Here is a 12,634-nt window from a genome sequence, read left to right on the forward strand (position 1 = left end):
TATAAACTTTTAAAACAAATTTTTTGTTTTTAATTAATATTAATTTTTTATTTAATAAATTAAATAATCTCTCAATACATATTTAGTACTAAATAATACATAAAATTTATTTAATAAAAAACAAAAACGTAAATTTAAAAATAATAGTTAACGTGCAGAAAGAGGAAGGAAGAGAAGTGTGGGTTGTTATCTAGTACTATCTCTCTCCGGTTATGATAATAATATATAAAATGCCATTGCCTCCTTTTTCCTTGTCTTTTACATGCACTAAAAAACTAATATCATTCTTATTCATCTTAACTAATTTTTTGTTTTTAACTTCCCGCTAAGAAAATTGAAAATTTTCAAAAATGAGAAATTATTGGTTCCGGTCCGATTTTCGAAAATCGAATTTCTAACAGATCTTGACGTTTTGAGGTTCTAGAAAGCTATTTTAACTAATTTCAAAATGATTTGAACGTACGTGTGTACGTAAATATTCTGTAACTTTTGAATAAATGAACTGCTTTGGCTTTTTTAAGTAGCACTTGAAGCGGCTTATTAATTCCAACAATTTGTGAGAAATCGAACATAATTGGTACAGTATATTCGAAGATATTCCAAAAATAAAATTTTATCAAAAATGTTTTTTTTCAATAACTTGTAATGTACTCGATGGATTGATTCCCAAATCTAATCAGCTTTAAAACTTTATAAGCCGCATCGAATGATATATCTCAACCATCCAAAGCGGTTCATTCCTTCAAGAAAAATCATTGTCGCAAGAATTTTGTAAAAGTTTTACAATTTGTGAAAAATTACTATTTCTGACGTTTTCTCCGGATGTTTCATATATTTAATTGCTGGTTTCATTAAACGTTCACCTAATTCTTCCCATCAATTATTTCTACAAATTCCTGTTCAAAAAAATTTCATTTATCAAGTATAATCGCGAGCAAAACTTGAAAAAACAATCATTGTTGATTACATCCCGCACGAAAAAATATATATCCCGGCAAAATAGTATATATCCGGCTTACATCTTTAGTATTGCCGTATGCATGCTATTTTGCCGGCATATATTCCTGGATATATATTTTTTCGTATGGGATATTTTAAATTTCTCGGAAATTAATACGAAATGCCGCTTTTTTCGAGCTCGAAGGGTTCGAAAATACCAATGTATTTGAAGGTATTGTTTAGCTCAAAAAGCCCGAACATATATTGATAACAACAATGTTTTCGAGCCCAACCCGTGTCGAAATTTTTTTTAACTTAACCTCTGTTTCAACCTAGTACAGTTTTTAGTCTGAACGTCAGGGTGAAATGGGTTTTAGAAGATAGAGAACGCCATTGAAATTAAACCCTATTTCAGTCCAGCAACGCCTACATGTGTTCGTTTTCAGGCTAGTTAGGCTGAGAAAGGGTTTTAATTAAAACCCCGTTAGACCCTAGTTCGTCTGATGACCTATATTTACGAATATAGGAGCTTAAAGAGATCGAAAACAGCGGGAAGTTTTGGAGCTGGCCCACGGGGTCAACTTTTTTACATATTTTATTTTTTTTTAATCACTAAGGCTATGATACAGCAGCTATACTTAAACTGTACTCAACTATTTTTTTACCATGAGTTACCATCACCGTAGAAATGGTCACAATCACATTTAAAAAAAAAATTATATATATATATATATATATATATATACCACAATACAATAATACACAAAGCACATAAATATTTATATAGATATATTTATTTTTTAAATAATTATTTTACATTAATCAATTTTAATTTAAGAGTCTGTTAATTTAATTATGATTTATTTATTTCCTAATTAAATTTTAAATATTTATAATAGCGTTTAAAATTAATTATTAAAAAATGACTAAATAATATAAACAAACAAGGAATTATTAAATATTTAATTATTATAATGAATTTATTCGTGTAAGCAAAAGCTAATTAATCTTATATGCGAATGAATATAAATAATGTTAAGGATTTATATTTATTGATAAATACATTAATAAATAAATAAAATAAATAAGAATTAATTAAAAAAAGTCTATAAAACTATTCAGCAGTCAATTAAGCCGAATATTATAGTATCACGTTATTTATATTTATATGTATATATTTATCTTTTAAACATTATTTAACAAATATTAGCGATTAATTTCTTATAATTTATTATTAACAGGTCTAATAAATGATATTTTTTTAATTAGTAAAATAAAATAATTTTATTTGGACAATAAATCTAAGAACTGAATCTTGGAATGTTAAAAGATTCACTTCCACTTCCGTGACCTGTGATTTGGTAATCACAAAGTCTATATATCTTTTAAATGTACCCGAAAATTTATTAAGTAAACGTATTACAACATTTGCGTCTATAGTGTGCACGTTTACTTATTTTATACACAGAAAAAATTAATTTCTTGGTGCAAGAAATTGAAGATAAAAATTTTCATATAGAACTAGAAAAAAATTCTTGACACAAAAACTTTTTTTGCGCTCCACGAAAATTTTTCTGAAGTGAGTGAAAATTTCTTTCGCCAAGAAATCGTTTTTGTCTGTGTATATTTCGTATGTACATAACTAAGCTGTTAGAAATTTTTAACATGGTGAGAATTGTATGGCAAATTTTTTTTTTTTTTTTTTATGATACTTTGATAATTAAAGATTGACAAAATAATTTACCGATGACAATTATCATCTTATAATTTTTTACCGTTTGTATTAAAGCTGACATTATGCCGAGCACTTGTGAGAGGCGCGCTACTAGTAGTGACATCTACTTTAGAGTAGCGAAGTAGCCTTTAAAAATTAAATAATTTATATATTTTTTTAACAATTTTATTTATAAAAGACTTCGGACGGCAGCGGCGAGACCGTTGAAGACATATATTTTAATAATATATATATGGAGTAATAAAATATGTGTTAACATATTTGGTTGTGTTGTGTATTCTCGCCTGTTCATCTAGATGTATTTAGCGAACATTATCCAGTAAGTGACGTTAAGTAGAGCAAAGAGGAATGGAAAAAATACTCGTGAAACCCGATCAATGTTTAAGGCTCGTAGTCTTGCTCTTTGAGCAGGCGTAAGACCTGGAGGTGGTGTTAAATTTGCAGACTTCTGTGACCGACCCGATAATAACATTGCGTTATCCTGTGTGACAGCAATCACAACTTTTGAACTTGAGGGTTTATTGTTAAATATCTTCTATGCCTCGATGAATCAACTCAATTATTATTATTATTATTGAATTATTATCATTTTTATTAAAACATTTACCTTTTAATTTTATCTACACGTTAAAATACATCAAAATTAAATATTTGTTTATATTTTGTACAAGAAAATTGTTAACTCAGGTTTGATTTAATTCATTTAAATATTTAATTGTGGGTTTATTAAACTGAAGTAAGTACGATTGGAGAAAAAAAAATTTTATTTACAGAAATCTAAATCTCGGATTTTATAAAACTAAAAAAATTTAATGGTTTTAATTAATGGCGGCACAAATTAAAAAGAGCAAATTATTTAAATAGTAATTTTTAAAAAAATCTATAAAGATCAATGTAGATCTAATTTTTAAAAATTAGATATAAAAAACTTTTTTCCGGCAATGAATCAAATATATTTTTTTTTCTCAAATTTTTATAAAATTATTCATCATAAAAAATTAATTTCTGTAAATTTTTTAGGCTTTTTGACAATAATTAATTATTTAGATTTTTATTAAATATTACCCAAAATTTGAGTAACTAATAAAATATTTTGAGTAAACTAATAAAATATTTTTTTTAAAATTAATTACTAAAAAAAAACTAGCTGTTAAAGAAACCAAAATTTATACAATTTAAATATTAAATCATGAATTATGTCAATTTAGTGTTTATAAACTTAAGAAATTAGACAATTTATTACAAAATATAATTTTAATAATTTACTGTATTAAAAAAGTTTTGAATTTCATTATATTACATAAAAGTTATAAGTAAAGTAAAAAATTTGCGGAGTGAAATCCACTTTAAAGGGAAGTTTATTTTAACATTAAAAGTCCGAATCGGAGTGGATGCGGATTGAATTTAAATTTAGATCACTCCGAAATCAGGCCGCTGAAAAAAAAATTCCCTATGTATTTTGTAAGCGGCGTGATTTTTTTTAAACTCTGTAACTCGAGTGACAGAGTGAATTTTGATTGAAGTAAAATCCATAACCACTTCAAATTCACTCGTAATTTTTTACAGTGCACGGAAAAAATGAACTGTATAAATTGAGAAACGACAAGTAGTATAATGATTAAGTTTTCAGTAAATACTATCATTCTAAATAGTAATTCCTTAATTGACGCGTTTTATAAAATTCATTGTTTGGAATGTTGAAATTCCCTGTATTGACACCCAGGTTCTGGGTTAAAATTTCAAACACTTATTTTGAAAGTTTATTTTTTTCATGGGTAAAATTATTAAAGGTAAATATATAAAGTCAGATAAAATAAAAAATAAATAATTTCATCGAGGCACAGAAGTTATATTACGATAAAAATAATTTTCATCCAAGCATTACCTTAGAAGCAATATCAAATATTTTATCAAGTTTCGAATCACCAGTACTAGTTGATGTAGTGGCCGGCGGCGGGGGCGGCGGTTTTGGTGCTGAAGGGGCATCATTATCACCCAGTACAATATTTACTAAACAATACTCCATAAGCGCCATGAACACGAATATCGTACATACAGACATAAAAGCATCCACCGCTTTTAGATACGACACAGGAGGTAAAGATGCTTGACTTTTAGCATGCTGCGTTGATAAAGTTAGAAGAGATGTTACACCAAGAGTTACTCGTGCTGGTGCAGCTTCGGGTTTTATCCAAAACGATACCCACTAAAATATTTATTTATTTATTTTTAAAAAAAAAAAAAAACATAATTTTATATATGTAAGTTTCATTAGTATTATTGACTCACCGACATAATAACAATTAAACATGTTGGTACATATGTATGAAAAAGATAGTAACCGAGTCGTCGTTTCAATACAAATATAACTTCAAGGCATGTAAAATTACCTAATTGAATAAAATTTATAAATAGAAATTTAAAAAATGATTAATTAGCATTTAGTTAACGCACGCACCTGTCGAGTAAACTTGAGTGCAGTCAGCAGTATAGTTCTTAACAAGCTGTAATTGTGGCAGCTCAATGTTCTCATCAACAACCAGGGGTACATCTGGATCCCACTGGAAGATCATTTCATCCGTTGTGTGCGACACTGTTGACCGAGTTTGTTAATTACGTATTATCTATTCAATCTCATTTTATAAAATTATTGATTTTTTTTTCTTTTCATCAGATTAAATATCCACCACTAACTATTGCACTAGTACACAGAAAAAAAATAATTTCTTGGCTCAAGAAAACTTTTTAACTTCGGAATGAAGACAAAAATTTTCATAGGACTGGAAAAAATTCCGTCGTGCAAAAAATTTTTTCTTGCTTCAAAAAAATTTTAGTTTTCAATTCATAATGCAAAAAATTTTTTAGGGTAAGTAAAGATTTTTTCCCCAAGAAATCATTTTTTTCTGTGTACCAATGTACCAAATTTATTACAAAAATTAAATGAATAAATATAGAGGATAAAAATGAAAATACTCAAAAAAATTATGCAATTCAAAAATTTGAATCTTTTTTTTTTTTAAAAAATAAAATAAATTTTTAATTACCATTAAGAAAAAGAAATATTTTCGAACAAAATGAAATAGGGTAACAGTACCAAATTTGACTGAACTCCAATTAATGATTGGGTTCTTCTAAAGTCTTAAAAATTTTTAAATTATAGAATTCGATTCATGAAGAATTTATAACTTGTAACTGCATACTTTTCATGATTTAAATTCTACAATTTAAAAATTTGTAAGTCTTTAAGCACCCAGTCATTTATTGGAGCTCGGTCAATATTTGGTACTGTTACCCTACACGGTGAAAATTATCTCGTAAATTTGACTCGTTAATTATGGGGAAAACTGGGCCTGGATGAATAATTACTCTTCCGTTTTTAGATAGGTTCAATTTCATCAAAAATTTAACTCTGTGTACTTTCAAAAAGAATTATTTGAAAATAATATTTGGTACTTAAAACTGTTTAAAATTAATAAATTGAGTTTCAAAATAAATGATTTTAGGTAACCCATTTTACCCTCACTCCTTAATATTGTTTAGTTTACTTACAACTCTCCATTTGAAGTTTACATTCTTGAGTATCATGAGGATAAATTAAAAAATTCATCGCACATGATAATTTTAATGTCAACCTGATTATTAAATGTTTATTATTATTTATTAAATTTAAAAAATTAAACGGCAATAGAATAATAAATTATCTTACTTGACCATGTACAAAATCGTTTTGTCTTTATAAAGCCATAAATAGTGATTGGGTATTGTCATAGTTTGAAATGTTACCGATTTAGCATTTTTAAAAAACGAATCCGGTCTCCACATTTTTTTTAGCCAATCAACTTCTAATAATCTTTATAAAAATTTTTATATTATCACTTATTTTTTTTTTTTTTAGATAATAAATGAATACCTGTACTCAGAAGTCATATTTTCAGGAAGTCGTAGTCTATTATCTTTCCATGTTTGAGCGAAAAAAATATCAGCAGCATATGTCTAATAAATTAAATAAAGAGATTTAAAAATTTTCAATAATTACCGCAAATTAAAAAAAAAAAAATACAAATTTACCATTGAAGTTTCATCAATAGAATCTAAACCCATAACAGTAACATGAAAATAAACAGTAGTAGCTTGTCCATCTTTTTTAGGAGGTCTCATTTTATCATACAATTTTGGATCTTCTGGTAGAAGATCATAAAATTCTAAACTTTTCCTGCAATATATTTTGTAAACTATTAACCAATTAATAATTTATAAAAACATTGAATAAATTGCGCCTGATAACTATCTGTCTAATAATAAAGAAATAAATAAATAATTTATTTAATTAATTAATAAACTGCTGCATTAACTATATAATTAATAAAACAAAAATATTCTGCCATTACTACAGAAGCGATCTTACTGAGCGTACGTATCGGTGATGAGAAACCCAGTGAGTAAGAGCAGAAAAATAAGAAGATGAATGTTTGCGGCTGAACCGCACTCGAGAAATTTTATCATCACTATAAGTATTATTTATTATGTTTATCTTTAATAACTTTTAAATAAAACACATTTTATTTATTTACACATTTGTCTTTATTAACTCATTTATAATTTTTTAAATCCACACAAATAATAAAATAATAACAATAATAAAAATAATTTTCTCCTTTGAGTTTGTTAAAAATTATTATCTTTTGGTAACTAGTCGCGAGGAGAAACATTCAACGACTGAAACTTCTTGCAGAGATTTTGCAGAAGTTGCACAATTGGTAGTGGGAGATTTAAAGAGCTACCGAGGAGGCACTGACGAGCTATAAGGGTGGTGACGGTGGTGAAAAAGAGGCGGAAAAGCTTTAAAGTGTATCTACCCTTTCTTTTCAATTTTTTTTTTATTTAACTTTATCCCCCCACCAATCATTTAGAGTTAATAAATATTCTCACCCCGGTTACCACTTTGTCTTTAGATAACTCTTGTAAATGTATGTTATATATCCTTTGTCTGTAAGAATGTGTGATGAAAATACAAATAAAAAAAAATCTCTAGTGTAATCCCCCTGGAATATCTTACCCTCGGCCACTTCTCAATTTACTTCAATGCAGTATCTCTCCCTGTTTCTATTTTATTATTTTTTTTTTTATTTGTTTATAGTTACACTGCACAGTTGAAAAATTTTTTTACATATCCTATGCTACAATAGATATGACATGTACATATATATAGACAATTATTTAGTCATACTTATGTATAATAAATAATATTAACATTGACCTGAGGAAAATTTCAAAAATTTTTATTGAAATTAAACGCAAATTGGGTGAATTTATTAACAAATTCAAATCAGCCAAAAAAAAACATATAAATATCACAATAAATTAACTTATTTATAAACTTTGTTTTTACATTACTTTGAATCTTCGAGTCATAAATGTCATAAAAATAAAAATCACAATGTATTTTATTTTATTTCATATTAATAATTGTTTTTTTATTGTCTATAAGTTAATTGATTTAAAAAAATCTTCATTCTAAAGCTAAAGGTTATTTGAAAAACCATAATTTTAATTGAAAAATTTTATTTTCCATGTATAACTAGTTTTTAAATACGAGAAGTTTCATGGCAATACTTTAATAACTCGCAATTATCAAAAACTAATTAAGGTTTTTTAAAAAAAAGTTAGTACTGTATTTTGTTAATTTTTTGAATTAAAATCCAACTCAATATCTTTAATCACATAGTACATATCGCGTTACTAATTCCAAGAGGACATATTTTTATACGCTCTTTTGGCTTTAGTCCCTAAGTTTAAAATAAAAAAAGCGTATAACTTTGTATTTATTGCCAATAGTTTTATAAACTTATTCCATAGCTAAAAATTGAGAAAACCAATTTTTGAAAGCCAAAAGGACATATAGCTTAGATTATACGCCCTTTTGGTTTTAAACTTAGTGACGAAAGCCGAAAAGACGTATAAAAATATGAGTCCTTTTGGAATTAGTGAGGCGTTATATATTTTTAAGATTATACTTTAATTTTTTGAATTCTGTGAAAAATCGATATTCCCGGAAACTAATAAATTTTATAAAATTTCCATAACAATTATTTTTGAAAATGGAAAAAATTTTTGACATTGTACTTAATTCAATTAACTTTATGAAAATTATTTTAATTAAAATAATAATAACAGGTATTAAGAATTTATAAAGCTGGTAATCTCAATGCTTGGCGCAGATACGTCGGTATATATAATAATTTTTTATAACGATAAATATTATACTTACATATATATAATTAATTTACCACTTGTAAAATATATAAATATATAGATCTATATATATTGTAAAAATTTGATTAAAAGCAATAAAAAAAAATTTAGTTACAGGTTCATAACAAAAAGTGTTAATGGCAAAAGAACATAATGGTTATTATGTAAAAGTAGTATTATAAATAGATTGTTTTATATCGTATACAATTAGACTAATTGCCATGTCATTGGGTAAGTTAGCGGCGAAGATGATGCTGTTCAATGGATCGATCTTTGAAATTGTGCCGCGAATATAAAGCCCAGCTATGTAGTTGAGTGGCCGTATTCTCAAAGGGAGGGTTGCTTCCTCAGGGAATGATGGTACATAAGATTCAAGTACAATCTATATATATATATATATATATATATATATATATATATATATATATATATATATATATATATATATATGTATATATTCTTACGTATGTATAGATGTACAAATGATTCACAAGTTGTTTGAAACGGTGGATCTGATGATTCTCAGGGACGATGATGAACAAGAACTAGGAAGCTTGGGGATAAGTATCTCCGGTGCTAGAGAAATATACTCGCGTTCACAAAGTTTCGACTTTTTTTTTTTTATACAGATACAATGTTCGCAATTATAATAGTTAAGAATTATAATGATAATTACTAAGAGATTTTTTATTATATTCAGCATTCCTATTCATATTTTACTACTTGACTTTTCTTTTTGTATAAAATTCTATTTTCGTATTTGATCACATTAAGACTTTTTTTCTTTTTTAATATGTAAAAGACCTGTGACCAAAAAATATATAATTATAAAAAAAAATAATAATAATAAAGTAAATTTAATAATTATTTTTGACATATCTCGATTCCGGGGTTATAAACTTTAAAGTGAAAAATTAAAATTAAAAAAATAGCTGATATTTTTATAATACTTTGAAGTTTATAAATGTACTTGATAAACACCAGTGACAATGCTACCTTAATTTTTAAGTACTGAAGTAAGTGGTGACTTTAACAATCATAATTGTGTAAAAATTTTTTGTTCGACTTTTATCTGGTTCTTTATTTAACTATCTACAGATTTATTAATGATTATTTTAATTATAATTATAACTTATAATAAAATATATATAATTTCTTATTATTTTATTTCAATATAAGTACAATGAGGGCATTATATAATATATAACACTGTTACAGTATCGATACAAGCGTCAATTCTTGGCGCATGATGACGTCATCTTACCGAAGACATCTTAAGAAGCGATAGGATCGGATATAATTCTCAAGTTGTCTACTCGACAAAACTACATTTTTTTTTGCTTACATCTATACATGATGTTTAACTTTTTTTTTATTTTTTCAATTGTCATCAGATTTAATATCAAATTATCAAAAATTTTTATATATTTAATTTCAATTCAAAATAGTTATTTTTTTTAAATTCGTAGAGTGAACGCAGATCAAATTCAGAGTAACTGTTAAACACTTTAGCCAAAAAAGGAACATTTTTATGTAAAATATAAAGCTCTACAACTTTCATTAAGAACTTTTTTTTCTAGCTCCGTTTTCAAAACCGTTTTTCAAAATTTGGAAAAAAACCCTTTTTTTTAATTTCTTTCAATCCTACCCGGGGGATGGTTGAAAAAATTTTTTCACTGCTCTATTTTAGATACTTCAAAGTAACTTATAGCAAAAGTTCCGAAACTTATCTCAAAATTCGCATTTAAAAGTCTATTTTCTTGGACTAAGATGATTTTTTATTTTGTTAATTTCCTCGGAGTGAAATTTATTCCTAAGGGGTTTATTTTATTAACTCTGAAAAAAAACTCCCTATTTACTCCTTATGTGGAGTGAATTTTTTCCAAACTCCGAATCTCCAAGTGACAGATGAGTGAATTTGGATTTAAATAAAATCTATATTCACTGCAAATTTATTTCTGATCTTTTTGCAGTGGCAATTTTTGGATGTAAATTACGTCTTATTCACGCAAAATTGTTGTATTATAAAATGATTTTGAAATTTTTATTATTTTATGACGTAAAAAATAAAATAATATATAATCGATGAAATCAATAGGGAAAAGCAATCGATTGTTGGCACAGTGTTGAAAATTTCGCTGGCCTTCTCCCCCTTTAAATGTTTCAAGTGTGTTCGAATGACTTGACGAAGCAACTACATCTCTCTTGACTCGAGTCTTGCTTAAATATATCTATATATATACTTTTTATACCCCTGAATACTTTTCCTCAGTACTTTAGAGTCTATACACGTGGAGTGCGAGATGCCACCCAACTTTATTTCCAACAGGGACTCGAGTATTTCCAGTCATCCACTCGACTATTCCTGGTAGTGGGTTACTAACACCTTATACACTTGAACTCACCCCAATATTCAATGATTACATGACGTCAGTTATTATCCATATATACATTAATAACTATATTATAATTAATTTTTTTAATTTTAAGTATTTAACTTTTTCTTAATTCCACCACCGCGTTTTCGAGGTATCATCATTTTTTTTCATAGAAATTAAAGACATAAATAAGTACTATAATTTTTTTATTTAAAGATGATATAATATATTAAGTATGTAATTAGATTTACAAAATATTTTGGATGATTTCTTTAAATCTATGACGTATATTGATTGATAAATTAGATTACAGTCTGTCTGTCGTAGATTGTGACATCTTTTATCCTCTGGTGGCTGTATGATTCAGCGACGTGCTTTTTTCGCGGACGTCAGCCAGTGAAATGTGCAAGGGGAAAAGGGGTTTACGATACAGAGGTATATATATACCTGTATATAAACCTGTGGGGGGTGTGTGTGCTTGTGAAAAGAGAGTAAGAGAGACAGAGATAGATAGAGAAAGAAAGCAAGACATTTGAGCTAGTTGGAGACGATACACGATAAGCACGTCTCCCTCTTCCTCTGACCTCATAATACGTCCCCTTACATCATTCGCCTGTTTTATCCTCTCATCTTTACTTTGTCAATCTTTCTTGGGCCTAGTTTTTTTTTTTTTTTATTCTTAGTTTATGATATCATCGACCTCAGATTTATTTTTATATTTTTACGTAATAGTCTATAGTTATTGATTTATTTCTTTTTTTTATTGAAATTACTGAGATAAATATATTTTATTCTTAGTATCATCAGTAGAGATTTAAATACTTCCAAGTGATGACATAACATAAATTCAAACATCAACGTTATTTCACTTGAAAATATATGGTCCTGTGGCGCAACGGATAACGCGTCTGACTACGGATCAGAAGATTCCAGGTTCGAATCCTGGCAGGATCGGATTTTTTTTTAAATGTTGGAAAAATTATTTCAATTAAGTGTCATAAGAGTTTGAAAATAAAATGATTAAATATTTAAATTTGTCTTGTGTATTATTCAGTCAAAGATGATAATTTTGTTTATCATTTTTTAAAATGTTAGTAGGATAGAAGCCGTTTTTGGCCACCTCAGGGCCAGTTTTGGACACTTGAAAAATTTAAATATAAAAATTTGTGAAATATGCAATGACATGATAAGTTTTTTAAATGTTTTCAAAAATACTTTCATCACACTATTAAATTGGAAACTTTTTTGTTAATTACAATAAAGTATTTAATGTCCAAAAATGGTACTTCTACCCTATCAATTTTTTTTATCATTAACTTCCGTTGATGAA

At 26.9% G+C, this 12,634-nt stretch overlaps 1 protein-coding gene and 1 non-coding gene across 4 annotated transcripts; one reads left to right on the top strand and one right to left on the bottom strand.

The window, feature by feature from the left end:
• Nucleotides 1-1,911: 1,911 nt before the first annotated feature.
• LOC130666784 (glycine receptor subunit alpha-2) lies at nt 1,912-7,738 on the bottom strand. 3 transcript variants are annotated; one of them, XM_057468050.1, is made up of 9 exons: nt 7,080-7,738; nt 6,743-6,887; nt 6,585-6,667; nt 6,381-6,524; nt 6,224-6,306; nt 5,133-5,267; nt 4,964-5,064; nt 4,560-4,880; nt 1,912-3,122 (listed from the first exon to the last, which is right to left on the bottom strand). In XM_057468050.1, exons 1-9 carry the CDS (start codon nt 7,175-7,177, stop codon nt 2,967-2,969), a joined length of 1,266 nt encoding a protein of 421 aa, XP_057324033.1. In that variant the 5' UTR covers nt 7,178-7,738; the 3' UTR covers nt 1,912-2,966. The 3 variants fall into 3 exon arrangements, with proteins under 3 accessions (XP_057324033.1, XP_057324031.1, XP_057324032.1); XM_057468048.1 differs by having other exon boundaries at nt 1,912-3,155; nt 7,080-7,737; XM_057468049.1 differs by having other exon boundaries at nt 1,913-3,155; nt 7,089-7,735.
• A 4,447-nt stretch (nt 7,739-12,185) lies between these two features.
• Trnar-acg (transfer RNA arginine (anticodon ACG)) lies at nt 12,186-12,258 on the top strand. Its single transcript has one exon. It is a non-coding gene; the product is annotated as a tRNA-Arg (tRNA).
• The last annotated feature ends 376 nt before the right edge of the window (nt 12,259-12,634 follow it).

Source organism: Microplitis mediator, chromosome 4, assembly GCF_029852145.1.
Source record: "Microplitis mediator isolate UGA2020A chromosome 4, iyMicMedi2.1, whole genome shotgun sequence".
NCBI classification, from domain to species: domain Eukaryota; kingdom Metazoa; phylum Arthropoda; class Insecta; order Hymenoptera; family Braconidae; genus Microplitis; species Microplitis mediator.